This window comes from Bos indicus, chromosome 7 (genome assembly GCF_029378745.1).
Source record: "Bos indicus isolate NIAB-ARS_2022 breed Sahiwal x Tharparkar chromosome 7, NIAB-ARS_B.indTharparkar_mat_pri_1.0, whole genome shotgun sequence".
NCBI classification, from domain to species: Eukaryota; Metazoa; Chordata; class Mammalia; order Artiodactyla; family Bovidae; genus Bos; species Bos indicus.
Window position 1 is genome coordinate 108,800,830 of NC_091766.1, and position 18,651 is coordinate 108,819,480.

Below are 18,651 nucleotides of genomic sequence, written 5' to 3' on the forward strand. Positions count from 1 at the left end.
ACGACTGAGCGACTGGCACACACACAGTGGGTGCAGGCTTGTAGTAGGGGTGGCGGGGACATGAGACGCCCGTGGGGTGAGTCGGCCGAGGCCCATGGGGCAGCTGGACTCCGCCCCAGGCCGTTGTTTCCCAGGCCCGGATCTTCTGATAAAGCGGGTCTGCGTGAGTCCACCCTGTGCAGCCCAGCAGGTCCTCAGGCTGAGTACTGACCGCTGGGTGCACCTTCAGATTTCTCTTCAAGCTGGCCTTGCTGGTGGTCCCTGTCAGCCAGTCTCGGAGGGAAGGGAACCTCCAGCTTACGCCTCTGGCTCCGACAGGCTGGGGCTGTCTGCAGCACGCGGCAGGCCTCCCACACCAAGTCAGCTGGCTGACCCACTCTTGAAGACCTCGTAGACATGGTGTCGGACAGACTCAAGGGAGTCCGTTCTGTCCTGCACAGTTGGCATGTGCGCAGCAGAGGCTCCAGAAAGAGGGGAGCACGAGAGGCGGTGGAGAGGCCTGAAGCTGCTTGGGCGACGTGTCCGTTCCTTCTGCCCACGCTGCATGTCACAGGCGCTCGAGGGAGCACGGGTCTCTGTCGTTGGTTTCATTGTTCTTACTCTCTCCCTTCTCAGTGCAGATCTGAGACACTTGGGTGTGAACGTTTGTATCAGACACTAAGGTGTTGAGTCTTAAGGGGGTTAGATGACCCAGAGAGACAGACTAGGAGAACTGCCAGAAGTGAGAGTAGTTTTTTCCAAGCAGCCTTCCTACGCTGTAAGTGACCCCCTTACGTGAGGGCCTTCCTGGGGGGCCTGGGGCCTGTCTCCCAGCTCCTCTGGCTCAGGAGGACGGTGGAGAAGCACCACTGTTGGGGTGAATACTGACTGAAAGCAGGTGTAGCCGTGTGTAAAGCTCTTGGTCTGAGGAGTCCTTTCTTTCATTGAGAAAGGCCCTTGCATACGATACGTCGTTAAGCAGCTGAGAGGGGTCCAGAAGACAGCCTTCTCCTGTTCCTGGGTTCCAGTCTCCCTTCAGAGTTGTCTTCTGTGCTCAAGTGTGTGGAGGTGGACTTAATCTCCATCCCCTGCCCCTGCTTTTTCACTAAAAGACAATTTCAAACGTACTTTCTACTTTTTCTCACACTGAGTATATAGATGCACTACTTACCTTTCTCCAAAGCTATTCTGTACATGTGATTTTCATCACTCACTTTCAGATCCTGGTCCAGAAGCTCTTCAGCAAGTTCACTGTTGTGAGCATCACACCTTCGTCATTATCCCTGATGCATCCCCCTCCAGACGCCCGAAATATAAGTGAGATCAACTTGAGTCCCATGGAAATCAGCACATTCCGAATCCACTTGAGGTGAACCTGGTTTCAGATTTGGATTGGAAAGCAATGGCTTTTATATACTTCTTGGTTTTATGTGCAATAGAGAAGCACATTATTTTAGCTTCTGGCTACTGTGAGGACATGAATTCTGTGATTCTTCTTCTTAAACCAGTACAGTAGGAGAGAAAAAAAAGCCATGCTACAAACTAATTTTTTTTTTAAGTTCCTTCCATGAACTGCTATCATCAGTATGAATTGATGCAACAAACGAAGAAATGTCTAAAGACAGCCTCTCAACAGATTGTATCTCAGGTTAAATGTTAACTAATTATATCTATGTTGGGGGTTGTAAAGAGATTGTTCTCAGTATTCATGTTGCTGACCCTTTGTTAGTTTTACAAAAATACCCATTTTTACCAAAATGGGATAAAAAGCTGGTGGGTAATAGCTAATGGCCAAAATGGTTGCAATCATTCATACGTGTTAGAAGAACTTTATGTGTTGAAATATGTGGAAAAGTGCAATCCGTCAACCCCGATGATACATTGTTGCTTTTACATGTTTCTCTACCACTTGGCCCTCCCTTCCTGCCCTCTGTAAGCATTTCCAGAAATACCAGATTTTAATCATTCAATAGTAGACAAAGAGGCATATTTTCATTACTTGACAATGTGGGATAGGTGCAATTTATTCCATTGTCACTAAGCTGGGAGAAGCGATTCCGTAGGTACCATGGCCTCTTCTGGGTACCACAAGGTGTCTTTTTACACAGCTCATTTGAATACAGATGTTCTGAGAAGGGGTTTTCTATTTTAAAATTCTCATATCAGAATAAATGTGCCTTATTTTTTTATAAGTCTTGTTAAATCTTTGGTGTCCATATTACTGTTGGGGGAAGATGGGGAGTGGCTGGGGGGAGGGGCGGGTACTTTCTATGACACATAAATTGTATAATTTTTGCCTGACAATGCTGGCCACGTTCTGATCTGTTTCATTAAATTTGTGGTGATGTTACTCTAAACATTTTGACTATTTGAATGTACTGAGATGTCAGAAAACAAAACAAGGAAGAAAAATATTGTTAATTAAAATATGCTGCTGCCAAGGAGACTGCAACTTGAAGCTAGGATTTTGTAACAAGCAGAATCCACATACTGTTTTCATTTCACAAGAGTTCACCATTTTGAAGAGAGAATGCTTTAAAATAGGCCGTTTTGAAACCCACTTATATGTAACTCATCATAATTTATCATATTAAAGAATATGTTTGTTCAGTGAACTTCAAACTTTTGTACGTGCTAACCTCAAAATGAAGTTCTAAACCTATGTGCCATTACAGTACTTTAGATCAAATTTATTTGGGATCATTGTTAACTTGACATTAAAATAAAACCAACATTTAGAGTATTCCATTTTAGCATAGAAAGGATTCTTGACTATGTGCACTGCTGAAAATTCTGTGTTAACTAATAGGTTTAGTATTATCTGACTTTAAACTTCCATTTTACCTCCTGCCATTCCAACATCTTCATACAGAAATAAAACATCATTTCTGTTTTATCATGTAGCCTAGTTATCATCTGTATTACCAGTCAAGATGCAGCTCCTTAGATTATTGTTCCATTAAGTTCACAAACTTCTTTCGCCTTTAATTATTAAGGAAATAATACTAGTGTTGATGAAGATATTACAAGAGAGTAATTTCTTGCAATAAACATGTACTGTAAGTTTCCTTCCTTGTTTTGGGGGGAGGAACAACTAAAACAAAAAACAAGCTTAATTTCTGTGAACATCTACAGACGTTAGGATTGCCAGACACAAAGCCCAGGAATAAGATCAGTATTTTCATTGCATCTTAAGTGTAAAACCTTGCTACAGGAGTTCACTGTGTTCTGTGGTTCAAGTGGTTGTACGTAATCGCTCTGGAATCTCTGATCAGCTGAAATAAAACTCTTGATGCAATAACAGCGGTCTTGCCACCCGTGGTGTCTGAGGTGGGTCTGTCCTGTGCTCCTCGGGGTCTTACTCAGTGCGTGTGGTCACCAGCTGCTCACAGGTAAAGCGGAAATTCTCTTTCACCAGCAAGTTTCTGCTCTTTATTTTTAGAATAAATCATCAGGGAAATGAAGAGAGGATGCTTTGCTTTGGGTTGTGGTCAAGAACTGATTAGATGATTTGGTGTCCCTGGCACACGCTGCGAACCGTGCCCTTCAGTCGTGATCTCAGTGGCATATTTGTTAGCTTAGGTTCTATTACATTCATTATCGCAGAGGTTCAGTTGACCAAGTAGTTCATGACTTTCTCTCTCTTTTTTTAAAATTTAATTTGGAGTTATAACTGCAGTGTTTGAGAACTTAGCGTCCTTGTTTTCTGCAAATACTGATTAAAACAAAATGCTGTAAAACGTGTTGTAAAACATTGTACTTGCCTTCCCATGTCTTTGTTGTATTTGTGCTGAAATGTTTTCATATTCCTTTGTCGGGAAGAAAATCTTTGCTTTCGTTTTGATTATGTTGCTTTCCTTGAAATCAATAGGTTTTGATATTTTCTCTTGGAAGATTTTATATCTTTTTGGGAATATGTAATATAAGATATCTAATAAAAGATCAATCTTACCATGTCTGTGGTCCTCTAGAGCAGTTCTTAAATCTGATTTTGTAAGCAAGATATAGTAAATGTTTCGGTGGGTAGAGTGGAGGAGTAAGGGCTTGTTTTGTCTTCTGTCATGAGTGAATTGCTCCTTCTTCAGTCCATTTCCGTTGGGTTGGCCAAAAAGTTTATTCAGTTTTTTCCTCTGAGATAGATGATTCTAGTAGAGCTTTATCTTTATCTAGTTGTCTTTATCTTCAAAACAATTTTGTTAAATTGTGTTGTGACTACTGTCATATCAGCGTGTATTAAAAAAAAATCAATTGGTGAATTGTTGTGTAGCCATTTTAGTAATGAAGATGGAAGAAAAAGCAACATGTTTGGCATATTATGCTTTATTCAAGAAAGGTAAAAATGCAGCTGAAACACACACAGAATATCTATGCAGTGTGTGAAGAAGGTGTGGTGACTGAGCTGACTTTTTAAAGTGGTTTGTGAAGTTTCGTGCTGGTTGTTTCTTGCTGGACGATACTGCACAGCCATGTGCACCAGTTGGCGCTGATGACCATCCAGTGGAGACGTCGAGAGCAGTCATGTGTGCCACAGGGGGGCCGCTGCAGTCAGCGTGTGCCGCAGGGAGGCCGCTGCAGTCACGTGTGCCGCAGGGAGGCCGCTGCAGTCACGTGTGCCGCAGGGAGGCCGCTGCAGTCACGTGTGCCGCAGGGAGGCCGCTGCAGTCACGTGTGCCACAGGGGGGCCGCTGCAGTCAGCGTGTGCCGCAGGGGGGCCGCTGCAGTCACATGTGCCGCAGGGAGGCCGCTGCAGTCACGTGTGCCGCAGGGGGGCCGCTGCCACACTCGGAATGCCCAGACCAAGCGCTGAGAAGCACTTGTGCCAGCTCGGTTATGTCGATCACTGTGATGTTTGAGTTCCTCATAAGCAAAGAGAAAAACCTTCTCGACCATCTTTCCACATGCAATTCTCCAGTGAAAGGTAATAAAAATGTTCTGTTTTTAAAACAAATCGTATTGGGTGATGAAAAATAGATACTATACAGTGATGTGGAAGGGAAGAGATTGTGAGGCAAGCAGAATGAACCACCACCAATGACACCTGAAGGCCAGTCTTCATCCAAAGAAGCTGATGTTTTATGTGTGGTGGGATTGGAGTCCTCTTTATGAGCTCTTGCTGGAGTATGATTAATTCCAACAAGTACTGCTCCCAGTTAAACCAGCTGAAAGCAGCAGTCAAGGAAAAGCATCTGGACTTGGTCAGCAGAAAGTGCATCATCTCCCCCAAGGATCACACAAGACAACGAGTTTCTCTGATGACCAGGCAAAACCGTTACAGCTTGGCCGGGAATTCTGATTCATCCAGGTATTTCTCCGGACCTTTGGATTTCCATTTATTTTCGTCTTTACAGAATTCTCCTAATGGAAAAAATTTCAGTTCCCTGGAAAACCATAAACACACTTGAAACATTTCTTTGCTCAAAAAGATAAAAAGTTTTGGGAAGATGAGATTATGAAGTTGCCTGGAAAATAGCAGAACGTAGTAGGGTAAAAAGGCGGTGAATACGTTGTTCAATAAAGTTCTTGATGAAAACGAATAATGGGTCTTTTATTTGTACTTAAAACCGAAGGAACTTTTTGGCCAACCCACCAGCAGGCGAATGGCAGGCGGGGGATGGTAGCGAATCCACGTCTGGGTTTGGGGGCAGCTTTGAGTTTGGGGTTCAGGAGCCTTCCCAGCAACACTTGTGCCTGTGGAACCTTCTGGTCCAGTAAGGAGGGGGAGGCCATGGTCACAGTCCAGTATTCCAAGATAAGACGAGAGTAAGCCAAGATGTGAAACAGAAGGTCCGTGTGAGCGGATGCGGAAGGTCAGGCGTGTTGGAAGGGTGGGGTCTGAAGATGTCTTCCAGCCTGCCGGCCAGGCCAGCACACAGCTTAGTGGCTTTAGGGGAATTTCCTCAAAGCCAGGAAGTGGGGGAGGGAAAGGGATACATATTCTGGAGATGCATATGTGTTAGCCAGGCAAAGAATACGCGCTAACTAGGAAGTTTATACTTGTTTTGGGTGACTTACAACGTGAAGAGACTAATCAATTTATAATATATATACACTGAGCTGTAAAACCCTAGAGAAATATGAATAAAAATACTAATTTCATCATCAGATGATGAAAATTTTTTGGCTCCATATTATTTGATTATCAACATGCCAAATCGTTTTAAAGTTAAAAATGGGTAAAGAAAAATTTCGTTTAGATGGGCATATGCTTACATTGCTCCTGCAAAGCTGTGATGTGAAACCAATTAAGGGCGATTGCTACTGTAAATGGCTCCAGGAGTGGCTGCAGAGCAGCTGTAGTGGGTGAGGCCCCTGCGGTGTACATTGGCTTGAGCAAAAATACGTGATTTATTGTCCCCAGTACAACGTCAAGGGTGGACAGAACTCCAAATACAGCTATAGGGTGATGTCGTCCAGGATGTGGTTTTTTCTCTTTTTCACTTTCCTCTGAGTTGTTCTCATCTCGGGCAAGGGCTGCACGTGTAATGGCGAGAGGGCTCCCAGCAGAGCCAGACCTGCACCCAGCCGGCTTGGTGACCGCACCGGTAAGAGCACCTTCATGTGGACTTTCAGCAAAGGGCCCGGCATCGACAGTACTGGCGGTCGTCTTGCTAATATCCTAGTGACAATGACTAGGGGTAGAGTTAAGTTCAACTGAATCACGTGGGCAAAACACGTGAGGAATAGCCCACCCTTAACCCCCCTACCACATAGAAACAGCAGAGAAAAGGGAGTTGGATACTAGGGTGCTTTGGATCCTAAGTAAGCAAAATACAGTAAGAAATACACTGCTGAGAAGAAGCAAACGTGCAGACTTTAGAAAGCACACTTAGCTGTAATTTCAGGGAAGGTTCCATGGAAGAGAGAGGCTTGAAATAGTGCCTAAAAGACACATTTGACTTCAGCAGGTAGAAATAATATGCATGTTCTCCATAAAAACCGGAATAAGCAAAGACGTAACAGCAAGCCTGAAGAACTGGAAATGGTTCCTTCTGTTGAGCGACTGATCTGATCTGATCTGATCTGTCCAGTGAAACGTTTGTGATAGCAGCCGGGTTCTCTCTCCGTGTGCCGTCCCGTATGGGGCCGCTAGCCGCGTGTGGTCCACCAGCGTTGAGGTGTGCTGTGTGCAAGTAAGGAGCTGCATAGCTCATTCGAGTGGAAAAGCAGCGTGTGTCTACAGATTAACACGGTCTAGAGCACGTGGTAATGTGTAAGATACCGGTAGGAAAAACAAGTAAAAATCCACGCAGTTTGCATTTTTCGTTGATCGGGCACCTTGGGCTACAGTCTTGCCACTCGGTGTGGCCCTCAAACCGGGAGCATGGGCACACCTGGGAACTTGTCAGGATGCAGGGTCTCAGGCCCACCCCCACACCCGCTGAGTCACAGACTACGTTTCCGCAAGACCCCTCCCCAGAGGATTAACATGCATGCTAAAGCACTGGCCCAGAACATTTGTCAGAAGGAAAGCCTCTCACGCCTGTCAGAAGGTCTGTTATCAAAAAGGTAAGAAGAAGTGTTGGCAAGGACGTGGAGCGAAGGGAAGCTTCATACGCTGTTCCTGCTGTTCTTCGGGCTCGGCCCTGTCCCTTCTGCTCCAGTGTTCCTGCTTTCACGCCTTCCTGTAGCAGGCTCCTTGTTACTCTGCTCCGGTTCACTGTCACTTCCTCAAGAATCCCCCTGGACCAGCCAATTTACAGTAGTCCTACGCCTACTTCCTCTCCGAGTACTTATTACCCTGCTTCTTTTCTTCTTAACAGAGCCAAGTGTGAAATGTCAGTGAGCCTTCCCCAGTGGAATGTAAGCGCCACTGAGGGCAGGGACCCCAGCTGTTTGTGCAACTTTGTACTTCCACACTTGGAACAGCAGGCGTTCAGCAAATGTGTGTTCAATAAATCGGTGAAAATGTTTATCACCGTTGAATGTTGAGAGACAATTGCAATTTTCAGAATAGGAGGCTGAGAAGTCCTTTACATCTTAATTGTATTGAAAAATATTTGTTCATGGTATTTTCCTACTCAAAAAACCCTCAATAAGTTCCCATTACCCGAAATTAAAGCATAAATGTTTCAAGCTGCATTCCTAATTTCCCTCAAGGATGTGACCTTATGGAAGATATTATACTTGCTTCACAACCAGCCACTGGCCCTCTGGCTTCTTTGCTAATAAAATCCTGATTTTCTTCACATATCGGATAGACATGAGCCTCAGGAGGTGGGTTGTAATTGGTCTAAATCAGTCACGATTTCTTTCTATAGCCTTGATGCCTGATTTAAGAATTAGTTTGTGACAGTTTTGGCCATCGAACTGTCAGGAGGAGTCAGTTGGGGACTTGCAGGGAGCATCCCTCCATCTTCAAAAGGGGAGAGCACCTCACCCTCATGCAGCCATGTTCAAAGGCAGTTTTGTGGAGTGTTGATGCTGGAGCTGCTGCAGCCATTTTGCAGCCCTGCAGAGACAAGCCTGGGGACCAAATAAAAACGAGCAGAGCCGGGTGCGTCCCTGTTGGTGCTGAGCTGCTGAGTGAGCCAACTCCCACCTTTTCGTTACAGGAAGTCATGACACGTTAGTATTTCAGCCCCTCGGAGTTCAGTGTTAGGTCACAAAGAACCTAAGGCATTTAAACGGATGCTCTTCACGGCGGCCTCGGCACCCGACGCTGTTTAGAGTGGTGCGCGTGTGCTTGCCTGGCTAAGCTTGTCAGGGCGGTTTCTCAGAACACAGCCTCTTACTCTGTCCCTATTGCTCCCCCCGCCTTGCACATTTGCTCAGAATATTTAATAAAACTGTTCTTAATGATATTGCGTAGGCACTTTTTTCAAGTATAAGATGAAAAGATAACAAAGGCAAGAAAATGCAGGGTGTGTGTCCCAGCAACATGCCCGAAGGGCACAGAGCCCCTTTGGCCCAGCCCTGAGCGCCAGCCCAGTGCGGCTCGGCCTCTGCGCGGGGAGGTGAGCCTGACAGGTGGGCAGGGCCTGCCCCGGGGTGGGGTAGGTGCCGGGCCGGCCCTCTGTGAAGCGCTCAGCTACCTCTTCAGCTGCTGTAATAGTTTTTCCAGGAGATTTCTCTCGTTGGAGGGCCATAAGTGAATTTCTGAATCTCCAAACCAGGCGAAGAAAGGCAGTTGTGACGGTGCGGTTTTTAAGCGCAGATGTTAAGGGTCTTCGTGGAGCCAAGCGTTCTTGGCCCCCATGCCCTGTGTAGCTTTCCAAATCTTGACTCATCACTGTAGTCTTGGGGCCCATTTTCTGATCCCAAGTCTAAATGGCAATGCTAGCAAGCAAGATCGGAGAAGGCAATGGCACCCCACTCCAGTACTCTTGCCTGGAAAATCCCATGGATGGAGGAGCCTGGTAGGCTGCAGTCCATGGGATCGTTAAGAGTCGGGCACGACTGAGCTACTTCACTTTCACTTTCCACTTTCATGCATTGGAGAAGGAAATGGCAACCCACTCCAGTGTTCTTGCCTGGAGAATCCCAGGGACGGGGGAGCCTGCTGCGCTGCCATCTATGGGGTCGCACAGAGTTGGACACGACTGGAGCGACTTAGCAGCAGCAGCAGCAAGATGAGTCTCTAGGGTCTGGATGTATGAAACACTTTTACTAAACCAAATGGAACTTCATTGGTTGGCTTTCAAAGTATGATCTGAAGTTTCAGGGAGGCCTTTGTTTTGATTCAAAACTCGCCCCCCCACCCACCCTCCCGGATCAGATCAGAGCACTTGCCTTCCATGGGATGGATGTCCTTGTCAAATGCAGGACTGAAAGCATCTCAGGATGGCTGTATGGAAGGGAGTTTTCAAAAAAGCAATTTGACTCATTTGTTTATTTTGTCTTCCTAAATGGATTTTTAAAGCACAGTTAATACGATTAGTTTGAAGTTTAAATCTATTAAGGAAAATCTACAGATTCCTCTTCACTGAATGCATGGACGCCCTTTAATAGAGCCTAATGGCAATTGGTTTTAGATTTTGCATTGAGTTCCAATAAATGTGACATTTGATCGGGATGCCTGCTCTGCGCTCTGGGGGAGTGGGGTTTTAATCATCTTGCTCTCCTGTCTGGTGAGGGAGAGAGATCCTGCCTGGAGATATGGTGCCGTAAGTTATGGTACCTCACGTCTGGTGGCACAGGTAAGGCCAGAGGCCAGAGGCCCCTTAGTGCAGGCAGCACAGACGTGAGCCCAGGGGAAGGGGACGTGGCTTCCGTCTGGAGTACTGAGGGGAGGGTGGGCGTGAGCTGAGTGGGAGGATGGAAGTGTAACACCAGCTAGACGTGGGGGGCGGTGACCCCAGCACACACGCAAAACAAGAAAGCTCATGTCTGGGGCAAGTGTGGTGAGGGGAAGTCACTGGAAGTTAGGCTGGACATGATTTTGTATGATTTAAAGGCTCGCCCTGCCCTGTATTTAAGACTTTGAACCTACAGAAGGAAACGGAGATCCGGTGGTACCCATGTGCATATTGGCTGGTGAGCACAGCTAAGAGGTGGAAGGAAAGAAGTGTGAGTGCCATTTTCCGGAAACCTTAATAACTGTCAGTCGTTGTGAAGAAAAGGAAATGTGCGTCCAAATTAATTTTGTTCGCTGTAGCCATGTGATGTTTGATCAGGGCAGTTATGAAACGTAAGTTTCTTGTGTGTGAGACCGTTGCCTGCAGAGCCCTACAGTGGTTCTATCTGTGAAATAGCAGCCTCACCGCCAAGCTTGGGCAGAACCGTGGTCCAGGGGACCGAGTCACCAGCCCCTGCTGTTAGTCCACCGTTGGTCTGCTCTGGGGCTGTCTCTGGGGGTCAGCTTGTCAGCTATAAACTCGGGAGTACTTGTCACCCAGCTAAGAATCAAAGAACTCATGAGACACGTTATTAAAATACTTTGAACTTTAAAGGGGTCTGATATTTTCAAGTTTAGCAGAACCTTGTCGTATGCGGTTTTCTTGGGCCTGTCTCACTGCAGTGTCGTGATGAGGGTTTGTAAGTCAGTAAACCTATGTAAGGTGAAGGCTAGCCATTTAGCCTGAGCCCACCTTTTTGGAGATGAGTGGTGAGTGAGGTTCAACAGTTGTAGCCCCAGTTCTTTCAGCTTCAACAGTATGACCAAAGCAGAGCCCTTTGGGGACATTTCAGCTTAGAAGGGAACACAAGGGGCAAGAGGCCACAGGCACAAACGCCTGGCCTTTAAAACTGTGCACCTAGCTTCATTAACATCTCCGGAAATAGACCATGAAATGAAAGCTTTTCAGTATTTCAACAGAAAGCACCTATCCGAGCACCTGGCATCACAGAGCCAGGGGGCTGCAGGAGCTCCAGCCTTGCCAAAGTTCCAGGCAGAAGGCAAGCCGTCTGTCTCGGGCCTGTGGACTGTGGTGTGGCCATCTGTGGGTCTGTGACAGCTACCTGACGACGCGCGCAGGGCTACAGGGGCTCGTGGCAGCCAGCAGATAATGTCAGGGTCAAGGGGAAATAAAGCAGTGCTAAATGTTGACTCCTTTTTCTCTTCCTTTCTCAGAAGGCATGACCAAAAGTAAAAAAAGATGATGATAAAAATAATTGCCAACACTTAATGAGTGTTATGTGCCAGGCACTGTAAACCCATGGTGTATTTCAGATCAGTCGCTCAGTCGTGTCCGACTCTTCGCGACCCCATGAATTGCAGCACACTAGGCCTCCCTGTCCATCGCCAACTCCTGGAGTTCACTCAAACTCATGTCCATCAAGTCAGTGATGCCATCCAGCCATCTCATCCTCTGTTGTCCCCTTCTCCTCCTGCCCCCAATCCCTCCCAGCATCAGAGTCTTTTCCAATGAGTCAACTCTTTGCATGAGGTGGCCAAAGTACTGGAGTTTCAGCTTTAGCGTTATTCCTTCCAAAGAAATCCCAGGGCTGATCTCCTTCAGAATAGACTGGTTGGATCTCCTTGCAGTCCAAGGGACTCTCAAGTGTCTTCTCCAACACCACAGTTCAAAAGCATCAATTCTTTGGCGCTCAGCTTTCTTCACAGTCCAACTCTCACATCCATACATGACCACAGGAAAAACCATGGCCTTGACTAGACAGACCTTTGTTGGCAAAGTAATATCTCTGCTTTTGAATATGCTATCTAGGTTGGTCATAACTGTCCTTCCAACGTGTAAGTGTCTTTTAATTTCATGGCTGCAATCAACATCTGCAGTGATTTTGGAGCCCCAAAAAATAAAGTTTGACACTGTTTCCACTGTTTCCCCATCTATTTCCCATGAAGTGATGGGACCAGATGCCATGATCTTTGTTTTCTGAATGTTGAGCTTTAAACCAACTTTTTCACTCTCCACTTTCACTTTCATCAAGAGGCTTTTTAGTTCCTCTTCACTTTCTGCCATAAGGGTGGTGTCATCTGCATATCTGAGTTTATTAATATGTCTCCCGGCAATCTTGATTCCAGCCTGTGCTTCTTCCAGCCCAGTGTTTCTCATGATGTACTCTGCATAGAAGTTAAATAAGCAGGATGACAATATACAGCCTTGGCATACTCCTTTTCCTATTTGGAACCAGTCTGTTCCATGTCGAGTTTTAATTTTATTTTATTTTTAAACTTTACATAATTGTATTAGTTTTGCCAAATATCAAAATGAATCCGCCACAGGTATACATGTGTTCCCCATCCTGAATCCTCCTCCCTCCTCCCTCCGCATACCATCCCTCTGGGTCGTCCCAGTGCGCTAGCCCCAAGCATCCAGTATCGTGCATCAAACCTGGACTGGCATCTCGTTTCATACATGATATTTTACATGTTTCAATGCCATTCTCCCAAATCTTCCCTCCCTCTCCCTCTCCCACAGAGTCCATAAGACTGATCTATACATCAGTGTCTCTTTTGCTGTCTCGTACACAGGGTTATTGTTACCATCTTTCTAAATTCCATATATATGCGTTAGTATACCATATTGGTGTTTTTCCTTCTGGCTTACTTCACTCTGTATAATAGGCTCCAGTTTCATCCACCTCATTAGAACTGACTCAAATGTTTTCTTTTTAATGGCTGAGTAATACTCCATTGTGTATATGTACCAAAGCTTTCTTACCCATTCATCTGCTGATGGGCATCTAGGTTGCTTCCATGTCCTGGCTATTATAAACAGTGCTGTGATGAACATTGGGGTACACGTGTCTCTTTCCCTTCTGGTTTCCTCAGTGTGTATGCCCAGCAGTGGGATTGCTGGATCATAAGGCAGTTCTATTTCCAGTTTTTTAAGGAATCTCCACACTGTTCTCCATAGTGGCTGTACTAGTTTGCATTCCCACCAACAGTGTAAGAGGGTTCCCTTTTCTCCACACCCTCTCCAGCATTTATTATTTGCAGACTTATGGATCGCAGCCATTCTGACTGGTGTGAAATGGTACCTCATAGTGGTTTTGATTTGCATTTCTCTGATAATGAGTGATGTTGAGCATCTTTTCATATGTTTGTTAGCCCTCTGTATGTCTTCTTTGGAGAAATGTCTGTTTAGTTCTTTGGCCCATTTTTTGATTGGGTCATTTATTTTTCTGGAGTTGAGCTGTAGGAGTTGCTTATATATTTTTGAGATTAGTTGTTTGTCAGTTGCTTCATTTGCTATTATTTTCTCCCATTCTGAAGGCTGTCTTTTCACCTTGCTAATAGTTTCCTTTGATGTGCAGAACCTTTTAAGGTTAATTGGGTCCCATTTGTTTATTTCTGCTTTTATTTCCAATATTCTGGGAGGTGGGTTATAGAGGATCCTGCTGTGATGTATGTCAGAGAGTGTTTTTCCTATGTTCTCCTCTAGGAGTTTTATAGTTTCTGGTCTTACGTTTAGGTCTTTAATCCATTTTGAGTTTATTTTTGTGTATGGTGTTAGAAAGTGCTCTAGTTTCATTCTTTTACAAGTGGCTGACCAGATTTCCCAGCACCACTTGTTAAAGAGATTGTCTTTAATCCATTGTATATTCTTGCCTCCTTTGTCAAAGATAAGGTGTCCATATGTGCGTGGATTTATCTCTGGGCTTTCTATTTTGTTCCATTGATCTATATTTCTGTCTTTGTGCCAGTACCATACTGTCTTGATAACTGTGGCTTTGTAGTAGAGCCTGAAGTCAGGTAGGTTGATTCCTCCAGTTCCATTCTTCTTTCTCAAGATCGCTTTGGCTATTCGAGGTTTTTTGTATTTCCATACAAATTGTGAAATTATTTGTTCTAGCTCTGTGAAGAATACCGTTGGTAGCTTGATAGGGATTGCATTGAATCTATAAATTGCTTTGGGTAGTATACTCATTTTCACTATATTGATTCTTCCAATCCATGAACATGGTATATTTCTCCATCTATTAGTGTCCTCTTTGATTTCTTTCACCAGTGTTTTATAGTTTTCTATATATAGGTCTTTAGTTTCTTTAGGTAGATATATTCCTAAGTATTTTATTCTTTCCATTGCAATGGTGAATGGAATTGTTTCCTTAATTTCTCTTTCTGTTTTCTCATTATTAGTGTATAGGAATGCAAGGGATTTCTGTGTGTTGAGTTTATATCCTGCAACTTTACTATAGTCATTGATTAGTTCTAGTAATTTTCTAGTGGAGTCTTTTGGGTTTTCTATGTAGAGGATCATGTCATCTGCAAATAGTGAGAGTTTTACTTCTTCTTTTCCAATTTGGATTCCTTTTATTTCTTTTTCTGCTCTGATTGCTGTGGCCAAAACTTCCAAAACTATGTTGACTAGTAATGGTGAAAGTGGGCACCCTTGTCTTGTTCCTGACTTTAGAGGAAATGCTTTCAATTTTTCACCATTGAGGATAATGTTTGCTGTGGGTTTGTCATATATAGCTTTTATTATGTTGAGGTATGTTCCTTCTATTCCTGCTTTCTGGAGAGTTTTTTATCATAAATGGGTGTTGAATTTTGTCAAAGGCTTTCTCTGCATCTATTGAGATAATCATATGGTTTTTATTTTTCAATTTGTTAATGTGGTGTATTACATTGATTGATTTGTGGATATTGAAGAATCCTTGCATCCCTGGGATAAAGCCCACTTGGTCATGGTGTATGATCTTTTTAATGTGTTGTTGGATTCTGATTGCTAGAATTTTGTTAAGGATTTTTGCATCTATGTTCATCAGTGATATTGGCCTGTAGTTTTCTTTTTTTGTGGGATCTGTGTCAGGTTTTGGTATTAGGGTGATGGTGGCCTCATAGAATGAGTTTGGAAGTTTACCTTCCTCTGCAATTTTCTGGAAGAGTTTGAGCAGGATAGGTGTTAGCTCTTCTCTAAATTTTTTGGTAGAATTCAGCTGTGAAGCCGTCTGGACCGGGGCTTTTGTTTGCTGGAAGATTTTTGATTACAGTTTCAATTTCCGTGCTTGTGATGGGTCTGTTAAGATTTTCTGTTTCTTCCTGGTCCAGTTTTGGAAAGTTGTACTTTTCTAAGAATTTGTCCATTTCTTCCACATTGTCCATTTTATTGGCATATAATTGCTGATAGTAGTCTCTTATGATCTTTTGTATTTCTGTGTTGTCTGTTGTGATCTCTCCATTTTCATTTCTAATTTTATTGATTTGATTTTTCTCCCTTTGTTTCTTGATGAGTCTGGCTAATGGTTTGTCAATTTTATTTATGCTTTCAAAGAACCAGCTTTTGGTTTTGTTGATTTTTGCTATGGTCTCTTTTGTTTCTTTTGCATTTATTTCTGCTCTAATTTTTAAGATTTCTTTCCTTCTACTAACCCTGGGGTTCTTCATTTCTTTCTTTTCTAGTTGCTTTAGGTGTAGAGTTAGGTTATTTATTTGACTTTTTTCTTGTTTCTTGAGGTGTGCCTGTATTGCTATGAACTTTCCCCTTAGGACTGCTTTTACTGTGTCCCACAGGTTTGGGGTTGTTTTGTTTTCATTTTCATTCGTTTCTATGCAAATTTTGATTTCTTTCTTGATTTCTTCTGTGATTTGTTGGTTATTCAGCAGTGTGTTGTTCAGCCTCCATATGTTGGAATTTTTAATAGTTTTTCTCCTGTAGTTGAGATCTAATCTTACTGCATTGTGGTCAGAAAAGATGCTTGGAATGATTTCTATTTTTTTGAATTTACCAAGGCTAGCTTTATGGCCCAGGATGTGATGTATCCTGGAGAAGGTTCCATGTGCACTTGAGAAAAAGGTGAAATTCATTGTTTTGGGATGAAATGTCCTATAGATATCAATTAGGTCTAACTGGTCTATTGTATCATTTAAAGTTTGTGTTTCCTTGTTAATTTTCTGTTTAGTTGATCTATCCATAGGTGTGAGTGGGGTATTAAAGTCTCCTACTATTATTGTGTTATTGTTAATTTCTCCTTTCATACTTGTTAGCATTTGTCTTACATACTGCGGTGCTCCCGTGTTGGGTGCATATATATTTATAATTGTTATATCTTCTTCTTGGATTGATCCTTTGATCATTATGTAGTGACCATCTTTGTCTCTTTTCACAGCCTTTGTTTTAAAGTCTATTTTATCTGATATGAGTTTTGCTACTCCTGCTTTCTTTTGGTCCCTATTTGCATGGAAAATCTTTTTCCAGCCCTTCACTTTCAGTCTGTATGTGTCCCCTGTTTTGAGGTGGGTCTCTTGTAGACAACATATGTAGGGGTCTTGTTTTTGTATTCATTCAGCGAGTCTTTGTCTTTTGGTTGGGGCATTCAACCGATTTACGTTTAAGGTAATTACTGGTAAGTATGATCCCGTTGCCATTTACTTTATTGTTTTGGGTTCGAATTTATACACCGTTTTTGTGTTTCCTATCTAGAGAATATCCTTTAGTATTTGTTGGAGAGCTGGTTTGGTGGTGCAGAATTCTCTCAGCTTTTGCTTGTCTGAAAAGCTTTTGATTTCTCCTTCATACTTGAATGAGATCCTTGCTGGGTACAATAATCTGGGCTGTAGGTTATTTTCTTTCATCATTTTAAGTATGTCTTGCCATTCCCTCCTGGCTTGAAGAGTTTCTATTGAAAGATCAGCTGTTATCCTTATGGGAATTCCCTCGTGTGTTATTTGTTGTTTTTCCCTTGCTGCTTTTAATATTTGTTCTTTGTGTTTGATCTTTGTTAATTTGATTAATATGTGTCTTGGGGTGTTTTGCCTTGGGTTTATCCTGTTTGGGACTCTCTGGGTTTCTTGGATTTGGGTGATTATTTCCTTCCCCATTTTAGGGAAGTTTTCTACTATTATCTCCTCAAGTGTTTTCTCATGGTCTTTCTTTTTGTCTTCTTCTGGAACCCCTATGATTAGAATGTTGTAGCGTTTAATATTGTCCTGGAGGTCTCTGAGATTGTCCTCATTTCTTTTCATTTGTTTTTCTTTTATCCTCTCTGATTCATTTATTTCTACCATTCTATCTTCTAATTCACTAATCCTATCTTCTGCCTCTGTTATTCTACTGTTTGTTGCCTCCAGAGTGTTTTTAATTTCATTTATTGCATTATTCATTATATATTGACTTTTTTATTTCTTCTAGGTCCTTGTTAAACCTTTATTGCATCTTCTCAATCCTTGTCTCCAGGCTATTTATCTGTGATTCCATTTTAATTTCAAGATTTTGGATCAATTTCACTATCATTATTCGGAATTCTTTATCAGGTAGATTCCCTATCTCTTCCTCTTTGGTTTGGTTTGGTGGGCATTTATCCTGTTCCTTTATCTGCTGGGTATTCCTCTGTCTCTTCATCTTGTTTAAATTGCTGAGTTTAGGGTGTCCTTTCTGTATTCTGGCAGTTTGTGGAGTTCTCTTTATTGTGGCGTTTCCTCGCTGTGTGTGGGTTTGTACAGGTGACTTGTCAAGGTTTCCTGGTTAGGGAAGCTTGTGTCGGTGTTCTGGTGCATGGAGCTGTATTTCTTCTCTCTGGAGTGCAATGAAATGTCCAGTAATGAGTTATGAGATGTCTATGGTTTTGGGGTGACTTTGGGCAGCCTGTATCTTGAAGCTCAGGGCTGTGTTCCTTTGTTGCTGGAGAATTTGCTTGGTATGCCTCACCCTGGAACTTGTTGGCCATTGTGTGGTGCTTGGTTTCAGTGTCGGTATGGAGGCATTTGATGGGCTCCTGTCAATTAATGTTCCTTGGAGTCAGGAGTTCCCTGGAGTCAGGGTTTGGACTTAAGCCTCCTGCTTCCAGTTATCGGTCTTATTTTTACAGTAGTTTCAAAACTTCTCCTTCTATACAGCACCATTGATAAAACATCTACATTAAAGATGAAAAGTTTCTCTACTGTGAGGGTCACTCAGAGAGGTTCACAGCGTTACATGGAGAAGAGAAGAGGGAGGAGGGAGTTAGAGGTGACCCAAATGAGATGAGGTGAATCAATAGTGGAGAGAGTGGGCTAGCCAGTAGTCACTTCCTTATGTGCACTCCACAACTGGACCACTCAGAGATGTTCACGGAGTTATACAGAGAAGAGAAGAAGGAGGAAGGAGACAGAGGTGGCCAGAAGGATAAAAGGGGGGAATGAAAAGGAGGGAGACAGATCCAGCCAGTAATCAGTTCCCTAAGTGTTCTCCACCGTCTGGAACACACAGAAATTCACAGAGTTGGGTAGAGTAAAGAGGGGTTAGGGAGGAGACACAGGCGACCTGGTGGAGAAAAAGGAGGGTCCAAAGGGAGAGAGAGCAGTCAAGCCAGTAATCTCGCTCCCTAGTGAAAAATGGGTCCTGAAGATTG

The 18,651-nt window shown here is 43.5% G+C and overlaps 1 protein-coding gene across 3 annotated transcripts in view; it reads left to right on the forward strand.

Moving 5' to 3' along the window:
- MAN2A1 (mannosidase alpha class 2A member 1) overlaps positions 1-3,933 on the forward strand; it is a 211,974-nt gene extending 208,041 nt beyond the window's left edge. For all 3 annotated transcript variants that reach the window (XM_019965504.2, XM_070794116.1, XM_070794117.1), the window contains exon 22: positions 1,200-3,933. In XM_019965504.2, coding sequence (XP_019821063.2) covers positions 1,200-1,352 — 153 coding nt within the window. In that variant the 3' untranslated portion in view covers positions 1,353-3,933. The remainder of the gene's footprint in view (positions 1-1,199) is intronic.
- The last annotated feature ends 14,718 nt before the right edge of the window (positions 3,934-18,651 follow it).